We start from the raw sequence: 13,865 nt of genomic DNA on the forward strand, positions 1-13,865 counted from the left end.
GGTAGTGCATCCCAGTGATAACATCTGATGTAGAGACAGGAACGTGGGTGGTAGCATTTGTTCACCTGTCTGTCTGGTGACAGGAGATTAGGAATCCTTGCAATGGGACAGATCGATCATCCATAAAAAAATAATGTATCTTTATTTGCCAGTCTGCACAGGTGTCTGATGGATAAAATACACTAAGCATGATAAAGGTGCAAGAAGTACCTCTGAAACGTCATACAAAGAATAAAAGAAGTTGCTCTCCATAAAAGAGTCATTTATTTGAGGAACAAAATGGTAAAAATGACAAGTCATAATATTTTACTGGCAAAATCGTTTGTGTCAGGAAGAGTGCACATAGAGCTGGTAGGGAAGCAGCATATTGTCTGCATCACTGTCATATCGCTACAGGATCACTGAGAAACTTATTATTTTTCTTAAATACTATGCCATGAATCAATGAATAACTGTCACTTAAACACAACCTCGAAATACTCGACATGAATTTATTTGTTTGATATTCAAAGGGTTACCCGCTCCCTGCTTGGCAGGTGTTAATGTGTTATGATAACAAGTCCTGCAATTAGCGGGAGTATTCGTCCTTGACAGACTTCCCAAAGTCTACCCTTCACTTGCTGCATTTAGGGGTTATGGTCCAGGAACGCCAAATCTGAATTTCAGATAGTCCCGGGAGTGCCGAACTCATAAATTGAGAGATTCTGCTTTTCGTACCGGGAGTCTCAAATCGACGGAATACCCGTGAGTGCGGTGAACCGTGAATGCGTACGGTTTTATGATATAAACGAGGCATACCTAAGTACATTTAATTAAATTTAGTAGAAATAGACTTTATGATATAAAGGAGTAGTTCAGAGTTATTGACTGTGTTTACAGTTGCAGCTAGTGAGTCTACTGACGATGTTGTTGTGTTTACAGATAAAGCCCAAGAAGGTCAAAATTATTGAAGAGTTATTGACTGTGTTTACAGATGCAAAGAGTTTACTCACCATTCGGGTGTGTTTACAGATAAAACGCTTGTTTTAGAAGATCAAACCTTAGTGTATGGACTCCTACCCGATAAAACAGAAGCTAAATATGTGCGGGTATTCGAATATTTGCGTGAGAAGGCACATGACCTGAACTTAGACTTCTCTCCACAGGTTGTTCAACCTGATTTCGAGTTATCTGCCCACAATGCCTTGTACCGGAAGTGCCAAATCCTGTGTCATTGAACCGTGTCTGAGTCCCTACTGGTCCCGGGAACGCCAAGAGGATTTTTCCTCCCAAATATCAAATTTGGCACTCCCGGGCCGACACCTACCCTTCACTTTCTGCATTTAGGGATACATCCTCTCCCAGGGGGTGACATAGCCAAACGTGTATTTTGTTGGTGACGTTTAGTCTTGTTTTGGACTCTAAGTTGTCATAACAAATGTGTGTGATGACTGTATTTACAAACATGATGAAAATGATACCGTCATTGCCATACCTTTGGGAGACCCGTGAAAATCCGGGGTAGAATAGGTCCTCAGCAACCCATGCTTGCCTTAAAAGGCGACTAACGTAAGAGGTGACTAACGGGATCTGGTGGTCAGGCTGGCTGACTTGGTTGATGCATGTCATCGTATCTCAATTGTGTGGATCGATGCTCATGATGTCAATTACTGGAATGTCCAGACTCGATTATTTACAGACCGCCGTCATACAGCTGGAATATTGCTGAGTGCGGCGTTAAACAACAAACAAACAAGCAAACACACTTACCTTGGGGCTAACTTATCATGGGCAAACCAGTTACCCTGCAATTAGGGGTGTATTGAAGATATACCAGTGTGACACAGGACTTGGTCAACTTTCCGCGAACACCTAGTATAATCACCATTTGATAGTTATTTGTTAACCGGGCTCATGAATTAGTCGGAATCGTGCTATCAGTATGCTTTGAACAGATATATATTGTGGATATGGAAAGGTTTTGTCGCTTTTATTGGTTATGAAGTCAGTTTCATACAAATACCTGACCTGTGATAAGGGAGATATGGCAGTGCAATTCGCCTTGAAAGTAGACTAGTTTAGGAGTCAGACAAGTTCAGAATGTAGATCTGCTTAGAAGGTAGACCTCTTCAGAAGGTAGACCTGTACAGAAGAAAGACCAGTTCAAAAAGCAGACCTGTTTAGAAGGTTCAGAAGGTGGATTTGTTCAGAAGGTTTAGTCCTCAGTATTTATACGAAACATTTGAATAGCATTGCTTTCCTCTGCCACATTACACACTCGTGATTCGTGAGTTGCGTCCCTTTGGCACGCCAGAAACCTATGATTGTGGGTTCGAATCCCGGTTCGCCCCGATTATGTTTCTAGGTTTGTCAGCACCATACCCGTGCTTGTGGGTTTCACAGAAGTGGTAAACATCTGAGACCTGCATCACTTCGGGCTTTCCTCCCACATTAAGCTGTCACGCGGTGATATAACTGCAATAATGTTAAAAGCTTCGTTAAACCCAACTCACTCACTCACTCACACACATTACACGCTCCATTAACAAATTACGTTTTTTATCGTCTTTATATAAACCTACGCCGTGAAATGATTATCTTTCATTGAAAAGTTATCTAAAAAGGTTAAACACTATTTCCATTTGTGTATTTATCCTTTGTTTACAATGGTTGCACGGCTCCACGTGCAGACGTCAAAGCTCCATAGATATAGCGATACGGTCAAATGACGTGTAAAGATATATTGTCAAAATCATCAGTGTCGCTGTAAGCTGGGCCCCGACTCTTGATATCACTACAAACTATGATCTGACGACGCGCAAAAAGAGCCGGTAACCAGCTAACTCTCGCTGTTGGAATAGCGGATTTTAATAATTATGTAAAACAATCTTTAAATCACACTGAAGGACTTGCATGAGAACGAATTGATATGATTTCAGTGTTAGCGCATTTGTTTACAAAGGAAATGTCCGGTCACGTGACATCCTTGTGGCCGCAGTGTCATGAGGATGACCCTCACTTAGAGGCGTTCATGACAACCGAGTTGAATTCTATATAAAGTTCAAAAACATTTTATTTACAATTGATTTACAAAATTATTTAAAAACAGATAATTGAATAACAAAATAAAGTCCAAGTGCAAATGTAGATCCAAAATCTGAGAAAAGTGACTGAAAGCGAAAATTAGAATGATAAAACGTGGTATAGTTTTAAATATAAACTGTTATTTGCAATATATAAACAACACCGATAATTATAGGGGTATACCTCTTTTGAGCATTTTTAGCAAGATATTTACTATTAATAAAAGATTGGGCTAGTACAATGAACAAAATTGATGAGTCACAAGCTGGATTCAGAGACGGATATAGTACCGTGGACAACATATTTATATTACATTGTTTAATACAAAGATACCTTAATAATAAGGGTGGAAAGTTTTATGTAGTTTTTGTAGATTTTTCTAAAGCATTTGACTCTGTGCAAAGAAATAAACTTTGGAATCTTTTTAAGACCCATGGATTAAGTTCTAAAATGAATAAATTGTTATGTAGCATTTATGAAAATGTAAAAGTCTGTGTTAGAAATAACCAAGTTATTTCTCCTACATTTTCAAGTCATTTAGGAGTACCACAGGGTTGTATCTTAAGCCCGTTCCTGTTTTCGTTATTCATCAATGAATTTGCAATGCAAATATATAATAATTTTTCCTATGGAATTCAACTACACCCAGAAGAAATACAATTGTTTTTACTTTTGTTCGCAGACGATATTGCACTATTTTCAAGTACTATTAAAGGTCTACAGTCACAAATTAATGAGTTAGAAAAGTATTGTGATGAATGGAAATTGAATGTAAATAGAAATAAAACAAAAATTGTTGTATTTAAAAACTGCGGTAATCAAAATATGAAAAATGGTACTATAAAGGTAACCAATTGGAGATAACAAGTTTTGATAAATATTTAGGAGTGTATTTTACTAACCGTCTTTCATGGACATATCATGTAAGCCAAGCATCCTTACAAGCTCAAAAGGTATTCATTGGTATTCAACGAAATGCATGTGGTCTAAACTTTGATTATAATACACTTTTCAAAATTTTTGATGTAAAAATAAGTCCAATTTTATTGTATGGTGCAGAGATTTGGGGACTCTCAAAAGTAGATGCTATAGAAAAGATTCACTTGTATGCATGTAAGATATATTTAGGTGTAAAAGTTAATACACCCGGGGTTATGGTTTATGGTGATTGTGGTCGCTATCCACTGTATATTTTTGCATATATTAAAGTTATCAAATATTGGTGAAGAATTTTAAATATGCCTTTGTATAGATTTCCAAAAAAGGGTTATAATATGTTATTGTTGTTTGATTCAAATGGTAAAAGAAACTGGGCAACTGGTGTTAGAGAACTCTTATTTGAATCTGGTTTTGGTAATGTTTGGTATGATCAACGGGTCAATAATACTGCTGAGTTTATCTAGTCACTGAAACAAAGACTAAAAGATATTTATTTACAATCATGGAATGTTTCATTAGCATTATCAAATAAACACTTTTATTATAAACTTTTTAAACCTTACATTTATAGAGAATGCTATCTCGTTAATATTACCGTACCAAAATATAGAAAAGCATTGGCACGGTTTCGTTGCATGTCGCATGATCTACATATTGAAACAGGCAGATATATAATTACCCCACGAGAACAAAGAATATGTAACATGTGTAACTTAAATGAAATAGAAGACGAGTATCACTTCCTTATCAGATGTCCGTTATATTTAGAACTAAGAATAAAATACTTACCAAAATACTATTACAGTGAACCAAACATATGTAAACTTATAAGTTTATTAAAATGTGAGAGAACAGAGGTTGTAAAGAATTTATCGATGTTTATTTACCATGATTTTGCCCATAGAAATGAAATTGTTAACTGTTAATTAAATACTATCTATGCCAGAATGAAATGAGCATTATATATGTGGGATATAATTTATTTCAATTTAATGTTCTATTGTAATGATTAATTATGTGGAATTGTATTATGTACTAAAGGCCTGTGGCCTCTTGAGTACGAAATAAAGATTGATTGATTGAATATATGTTAACTGTACACGGTTCAAAATATCTGGGTATTATGGAGTATCTCGTCCTGATTTGCGTCGGAATCTTCTGACACCTTCGTTGATATTAGCCATATCTCTATAGATACGTTACCACTGATGTCCAGAACGTTCACAACCTTTTGCACTGTTTCATTTCAGGCTACTTGACCATGTGGTTTTGTTTGTTTGTTTGTTAATCCAGCTATGTGACGGCGGTCTGTAAATAATCGAGTCTGGACCCGAAAATCCAGTGATTGACTTCATGAGCATCGATCCACGCAATTGGGATTGATGGCATGCATCAACAAAGTCAGCGAGCCTGACCACCCGATCCCGTTAGTCACCTCTTGCGACAAGCATTGTCGCCTTTTACGGCAAGCATAGGTTGCTGAAGACCTAATCTACCCCGGATCTTCACGGATCTGACTATGTAGAGAAACTGTGTGAAACTGTGAATGTGGTTACGGGTGGCCCAGTCGTCGAAGGCGCCGCAATTAGAAGTGCTGGGTCATGCAAGGATTCATTGATCTTGGGTTCGAGTCCTAGATAATGAGTGAGTTATGGTCGGTCAGCTCAAAAACTATGCATAGTTTCACCAAATTTGTAAAAAAACAACGTCTTCGTGATAAGCTTCCCTTCCACATTAAACAGACACGCCTGGATACGAATGTCATCCACTTACAATCCATAGCAACGTTACAACCAATTCACTCGCACGTTGTGGGTAGCAATGTTTCAGTATGTATTTGCAAGCTAAAACATCAACATCCACGTGCTATGCAACCGAGGTGAGAGGCAAGTTAATATTAATTTGAAGCTTCTGATGTGTGGACTAAATGAAGGCGTCACATCTTCTCCTTATTCCACAGGACGAGACTTCCGTCCACATAGAACAGATTTGCACTCTGATCTGAACCGTCCAGACGAGAAGCTGTAGACGAAAGGATTGACTACACAGTTAATAAATGGCAAGTGCAAAGCTAGATCAATCAGATTCAGCTTCCATGGCTCAATGTCCTCATCTGCCTTCTTCATGCTGCAATAAAAGCACAGAAGCGTTACAGGGATTCCACAGCAGAAATAGATCACCGTCAAAATGGAAAACGCTGTCGTAGGTTTCAAGAGATTCTCTCCACACGTTACGGATAAGTTTGTATATCCTCTTAGTGCTTTCGATATCAAACAATACATCACTACCAACACTCCAGTGATGACCACGAGCTCAAGGCTCACCCACACAGACAGCAGCAGGGACGCTTTCTGATCCCCAATGAACTCAAATGTTACATTATTAAAATTACACATGGTTATATTTCCCGAACCAGTCTTCATCTGGAACCGCTCCACCAATAATATTATTGGGATGCTGACAAGTAAGGAAAACGTCATGCACATGGCAACAATCCTTCTGGCCTTGTTCGCCGTCATCTGGGGACCATGTGGCCGGTTGATCTTCTGGAATCGTTGGACTGCAATCCCGATATACAACATTCCTGTCGTTAACATACTGTGGTGGTTGGTGAAGCTGACAAATTTGCACAGAGCGTTTTGATTATCATCGTTTAAAGGAAATACTTTGAAAATAATAACTGATGGTATGGTGTATAAGGAGTTAGCCAAGTCAAGCGTAGCCAACGCTCTTACGAATAAGCCGAAGACGGGTAGTCTGATCTTGTGGGTGTAGATGTGGAGGATGAGGATGTTTCCTGTGCTACCGAGGAGGGCGATCACAACACACAGGGAAATGAGGGCAGCGTGTGTGAGAGCCAAGTCCGACGGGTCATTCATGTTTAGTGCCTGGAAGGAAGGGGAAAGGAGAGAGTAAATTGGGTGTAATGGAATAACAGGGCCCAACCAGCTTATATTCTAAAATTCCCTTGGATTGACTTAAAGAATACGCTTTCTGTCACGACCTGAAGGCAAACACTACTTTTATTTTAACATTTAGCAGCCAATCAATTTCTTTTGGGCCCAAAGACCTGATTCTGATTCATTCAGTTGCTGCTCAGACCGCCTCCGTGGTCTAGTGGTAGAGCGTCCGCCCAGAGAGCGGAGGGTCCGGGGTTCGATCCCCGGCCGCGTCATACCAAAAGACGTTGAAAGATGGTACTTGTTGTTACCCTGTCTGACGCTCGGCATTAATCGGATAAAACAAGGACTGGTCGGCTCGGAGTCAGTATACTGTGTCTGAGTGGGGTATTCATGTTAAACTGCGGCATGGTATCTCAGTGGACTAGCACAATAAATCGGCATCAGTCCGGACTAGTACAAGCAGCCACACACACACGCGTGCATGCACTTCGCTCTATAAGTGCAATAATCTTCGACGTGACGTTAAACCCTATTTCACCTCACCAGTTGCTGCTCATGCGATTGACCACTGGTTGGCCTTGGAAAGACGGGGTTGTTTTTTGGTCGTCTATATTCAGCTGGATTATTGCTGACACTAGGGTTAAACCAACATTCACTCACTCACACCACTTTGACATCCTCCACGCCACTGCACCACCCCTATGTGTTCACTGATATTGAGAATATGTGAAATACGCATTAAACAGCAAAACGGTGTTAAACTCAACTAATACACATAACCAATCATGACTCGCCTGCGTCTAATACATGGAAAACAAAGAAGGAAGGCTTTCTGTGTGAATTCCCATACCACGGACTCCCACACTGCCTGACGCCGTTCTGACTCTTATATTTAAGTTGACTGGACATCAGATGTGGTTGAAATCGTGAATTCAACTGTGATCAACAATATTTACATTTCAAACCCGATAAATTGTAGCACCGCAATGTACTTACTGTTACTGATGAGGCGGATATTGGCAATAAGTCGAGTCATCAAGGCATCACTGAGCTTGTCACGTAACGTTATAGTCACTTAAGCTAATATTGATATATCCGTTTGAGATGTTTTTCGACGTCAACACTTCCCTATATGTAAAGAAATGCCCTCTTTTTCAAATATGCATATGCATGTCTGATTATTTCCTGGTGAACACTTGGTCCATTCCGGATGCTGGACTGTAGGGTATGAGTTGTATTATAAAAATAGGATATTTTTTCTGTCAATACAGTGAAATCGATATGGTCAAACGTATACTAGAATACTTCCGTGAACACGTAGTGACTGATTATTCACACAGATGTGAAACTATGCGCTCTATTTTCATTTAAAATATGTGGGAAATATTTCCGTTAATGTGTCATCATTGTGATATTCAATTACGAATAAAAGCTTCCTGTTTAATCAGAGGTTTCGTGTGAACTCTCCGAGAACTTAATTAGTGTCGCCTGAACATCTTTACATTGGTAAGATAAAATTACCTGTTCAAAAGGCAATTGTCTATGCGGGAGTGTACATAAGTACTGCTAAAACTTCGGTAGAAAGAACGAGGTTAGCATGTGAAAAACTGAGAAAACTGATAAATGTAAACCATGATTCTGGCCTGTACTTTGGTGGACTTAATCCTATAGCCGCCGTGCGCATCTGGCAACGAGTGGTATTACCCTGTGGCTTATATGGATGTAATGTGTGGGGAAAACTATCCTTAAAGGAATATGAAATGCTAGAAATCACTCAACGCTATTTCTGTAAGAAAATCCAGGGTTTTAATAAGCGTATGCCTAAAGAAATAGAGAGGGACACAATTGGTGTTATATCAGTACAAGGATACATTGATCAACAAAAGCTTTTGCTCCTTGGTAAGCTATGTAATTCAAACCTAATGTATATTTTCAAACAAATGTTTCTAGCCCGACTTGGACAGTTTAGATATAAAACAACACTAGTTAATAAGAACAAGTGGGACACGAAATCACCCATCTTTAGCATGCTACATCTTGTCTCCAAATATAATTTATCTGACGAGGTTAATGATTATATAATGTGTTCAAATTTCATCAAGAAACGATTATGGTCAAAACTGGTGAAAGAAAAGATTCACCTACACGAAAAACAATTACTAAACAATGCGTTTCTGAGCAGATTATCTCTGTCAAGATATCTAACAATACGATCTGGACGAGAACATAGATTATGGAAACTTGCTCTCGATAGACCAGAATATTTTACTTCCTTAGCTAGACTAGTTCGCTTAGGTTCAATGCCAATAGAATCAAAGGAATGTATTTGCGGAACAGTTGCGAATGATATAGTGAAACACGTTTTCATGTCATGTCAAAAGAATTTAGAAGAAAGAAATATCATATTTGATAAAATCATTGATTTGCTTGATGTTAAAATATTTGTGAGAATCTGGGCAGACGATGACACCTTTCTGACTTTTTTGCTTGGCGGGTTAACCGAACAACTTGAAGTAGAATTAGACTACAATGTATGGGCAGAGAGCATGATAAATATTGGTGGTGCAGTAAAAAAGTGGGATGAAGTCATCCGAAGCTGCTTATACTAAACAATGTATGTATTGTAAACAAGTGTACATTTGTAAATAACACATGCTAATTGTCCATCTAATAACACAAATAATCAATACGATACATACGTGTAATATTTTTTATGAACTACTTCTGACATATATGTAATATATATATGTATGTGTGTGTGCACGCATATACTATAGATGTTGTTCTTTCACTGTATACCTTGTACTCTTCATGAAATGGAGGAAATAAAGAAGATCTATCTATCTATCTATCTCTTCACCAACCCCAACTCTACACCAACCCCAACTCTACACCCATCCCAACTCTATACCCACCCCAACTCTACACACCCCTCAACTCTACACACACCCCAACTCTACACACACATGTACACCCACCATCTCTTTACCAACCCCAACTCTACACCCACCCCATCTCTACACCCATCCCACTTCTAACCCAGTCCCACCTCTACACCCGTACCCACCTCTAAACCCATCCCATCTCTAAACCCACCCCACCTCTACACCCACACCATCTAAACACCAATCTCATCTGTACACCCATCCCACCTCTAAACCCACCCCATCTCTACACCCACCCCACCTCTAAACCCACCCCATCTCTACACCCACCCCATCTATACGCCAATCTCATCTGTACACCCACCCCACCTCTACACCCACACCGTCTAAACACCCACCCCACCTCTAAACCCACCCCACCTCTACACACACCCTATCTCTACACCAACTCCACATCTACACACTTCTTATCCCACATCATCTCAAAACCCTACCCACCTCTAAACTGACCCCACCACTACACCCACCCTACCTCTAATCCCATCCATCTCTACACCAACCCAAACTCTACACCCACCCCACATCTACACCCACCTCACCTCTACACACAGCCCATCTCTACACCACCTCACCTCTACACCCACCCCACTTCTACACACATCCCATCTCTACATCAACCCTATCTCTACTCCCACCCCATCTCTACACCAACCCCATCTATATGCCCACCCCATCTCTACACCCATCCCATCTCTACACCAACCCCATCTCTACACCCACCCCATCTATACGCCCAGCCCATCTCTACATCAACCCTATCTCTACTCCCACCCCATCTCTACACCCACCTCATCTATATGCCCACCCCATCTCTACACCCATCCCATCTCTACACCAACCCCATCTCTACACCCACCCCATCTATACGCCCACCCATTCTCTACACCCACCCAATCTATACGCCCAGCCCATCTCTACACCCACCCCATCTCTAGACACACACCATCTCTACACCCATCCCACATCTACACCCACCTCACCTCTACACACACACCATCTCTACACCCACCCCACATCTACACCCACCTCACCTCTACACACACCCCATCTCTACACCACCGCACCTCCACACCCACCCCACTTCTACACACACCCCATCTCTACACCAACCCTATCTCTACACCCACCCCATCTATATGCCCACCCCATCTATACGCCCAATCATTCTCTACACCCACCCCATCTATACGTCGAGCCCATCTCTACACACACACCATCTCTACACCGACCCCACTTCTACACACACCCCATCTTTACACCACCTCACCTCTACACCCACCTCACCTCTACATACACTCCATCTCTACACCACCTCACATCTACACCCACCTCACCTCAAAAACACACTCTATCTCTACACCACCTCACCTCTACACCCACCCCACCTCTACACCCACCCCACCTCTACACACACCCCATCTTTACACCCACCCCACCTCTACACACATCCCATAACTACACCCACCCCATCTATACGCCCACCCCATCTCTACACCCACCCCATCTATACGCCCACCCCATCTCTACACCCACCCTATTTATACGACCAGCCCATCTCTACACCCACCCCATCTTTACACCCACCTCATCTATATGCCAACCCCATCTCTACACCAACCCCATCTCTACACCAACCCCATCTCTACACCCACCCCATCTATACGCCCGCCCCATCTCTACACCCACCCCTTCTATACGCCCACCCCATCTCTACACCCACCCCATCTCTACACACACACCATCTCTACACCCACCCAACATCTACACCCACCTCACCTCTACACACACACCATCTCTACACCCACCCCACATCTACACCCACCCCACATCTACACCCACCCCATCTCTACACCCACCCCACATCTACACCCACCCCATCTATACGCCCACCCCATCTCTACACCCACCCCATCTATACGCCCACCCCATCTCTACACCCACCCTATTTATACGCCCACCCCATCTCTACACCAACCCCATCTATACGACCAGCCCATCTCTACACCCACCCCATCTTTACACCCACCTCATCTCTACACCAACCCCATCTCTACACCCACCCCATTTATACGCCCGCCCCATCTCTACACCCACCCCTTCTATACGCCCACCCCATCTCTACACCCACCCCATCTCTACACACACACCATCTCTACACCCACCCAACATCTACACCCACCTCACCTCTACACACACACCATCTCTACACCCACCCCACATCTACACCCACCCCACATCTACACCCACCCCATCTCTACACCCACCCCACATCTACACCCACCTCACCTCTACACACACACCATCTATACGCCCACCCCATCTCTACACCCACCCTATTTATACGCCCACCCCATCTCTACACCAACCCCATCTTTACACCCACCTCATCTATATGCCAACCCCATCTCTACACCAACCCCATCTCTACACCAACCCCATCTCTACACCCACCCCATCTATACGCCCGCCCCATCTCTACACCCACCCCTTCTATACGCCCACCACATCTCTACACCCACCCCATCTCTACACACACACCATCTCTACACCCACCCCACATCTACACCCACCTCACCTCTACACACACACCATCTCTACACCCACCCCACATCTACACCCACCCCACATCTACACCCACCCCATCTCTACACACACACCATCTCTACACCCAACCCACATCTACACCCACCTCACCTCTACACACACACCATCTCTACACCCACCCCACATCTACACCCACCTCAACTCTACACCCACCCCATCTATACGCCAAGCCCATCTCTACACCCACCCCATCTCTACACACACACCATCTCTTATCCCACCCTATCTCTACTCCCACCCCATCTCTAAACACACCCCATCTCTACACACACCCTATCTCTACACCCACCTTATCTCTACGCCCACCCCATTTCTACACCAACCTAATCTCTACACACTTCTCTACACCCACCACATCTCTACACCTACCTATCTCTATACCCACCCCATCTATACGCCCACCCTGTCTCTACACCCACCCCATCTCTAAACTAATCCAACCTCTACACCAACCCTACCTCTAAACCCACCCCATCTCTACACCCAACGCATCTATACGCCAATCTCATCTGTACACCCACCCCACCTCTACACCCACACCATCTAAACACCCACCCCACCTCTACACCCACACCATCTTAACACACTCAACCTCTAAAGCCATCCCACCTCTACACACACCCCATCTCTACACCAACTCCACATCTACACACATACCACTTCTTATCCCACATCATCTCAAAACCCTACCCACCTCTAAATCCACCCCACCACTACAACCACCCTACCTCTATTACCATCCCATCTCTACACCAACCCCATCTCTACACCCACCCCATCTCTACACTCACCCAATCTATATGCCCACCCCATCTCTACGCCCACCCATTCTCTACACCCACCCCATCTATACGCCCAGCCCATCTCTACACCAACCCCATTTCTACACCCACCCCACATCTACACACACCTCAACTCTACACACACCCTACCTCTAAACCAACCCCATCTCTACACCAACCCCACCTCTAAAGCCACCCCACCTCTACACACACCCCATCTCTACACCAACTCCACATCTACACACATACCACTTCTTATCCCACATCATCTCAAAACCCTACCCACCTCTAAACCCACCCGACTACTACACCCACCCTACCTCTAATCCCACCCCATCTCTACACCAACCCCATCTCTACACCCACCCCACATCCACACCCGTCTCATCTCTACACACACCCCATCTCTACACCACCAAACCTGTACACACACCCCATCTCTACACCCAACCCATCTCTACACCAGCCCGATCTCTACACCCATCCCATCTATACGCCCATCCCATCTCTACACCCACCCCATCTCTACACCAACCCCATCTCTACACCCCATCTCTACACCAGCCCCATCTCTACACACGCCCCATCTCTACACCCCATCTCTACACCAGCCCCATCTCTACACCCAT

General features: G+C 43.0%; 1 protein-coding gene across 1 annotated transcript; it reads right to left on the minus strand.

The window, feature by feature from the left end:
* Positions 1-5,425: 5,425 nt before the first annotated feature.
* LOC124145015 (apelin receptor-like) lies at positions 5,426-8,111 on the minus strand. The gene is made up of 2 exons (XM_046514649.2): positions 7,902-8,111; positions 5,426-6,890 (listed from the first exon to the last, which is right to left on the minus strand). Exon 2 carries the CDS (start codon positions 6,879-6,881, stop codon positions 5,952-5,954), a length of 930 nt encoding a protein of 309 aa, XP_046370605.1. The 5' UTR covers positions 6,882-6,890; positions 7,902-8,111; the 3' UTR covers positions 5,426-5,951.
* Between the last annotated feature and the right edge of the window lie 5,754 nt (positions 8,112-13,865).

This window comes from Haliotis rufescens, unplaced genomic scaffold (genome assembly GCF_023055435.1).
Source record: "Haliotis rufescens isolate VD_foot unplaced genomic scaffold, xgHalRufe1.0.p SCAF_1, whole genome shotgun sequence".
NCBI classification, from domain to species: domain Eukaryota; kingdom Metazoa; phylum Mollusca; class Gastropoda; order Lepetellida; family Haliotidae; genus Haliotis; species Haliotis rufescens.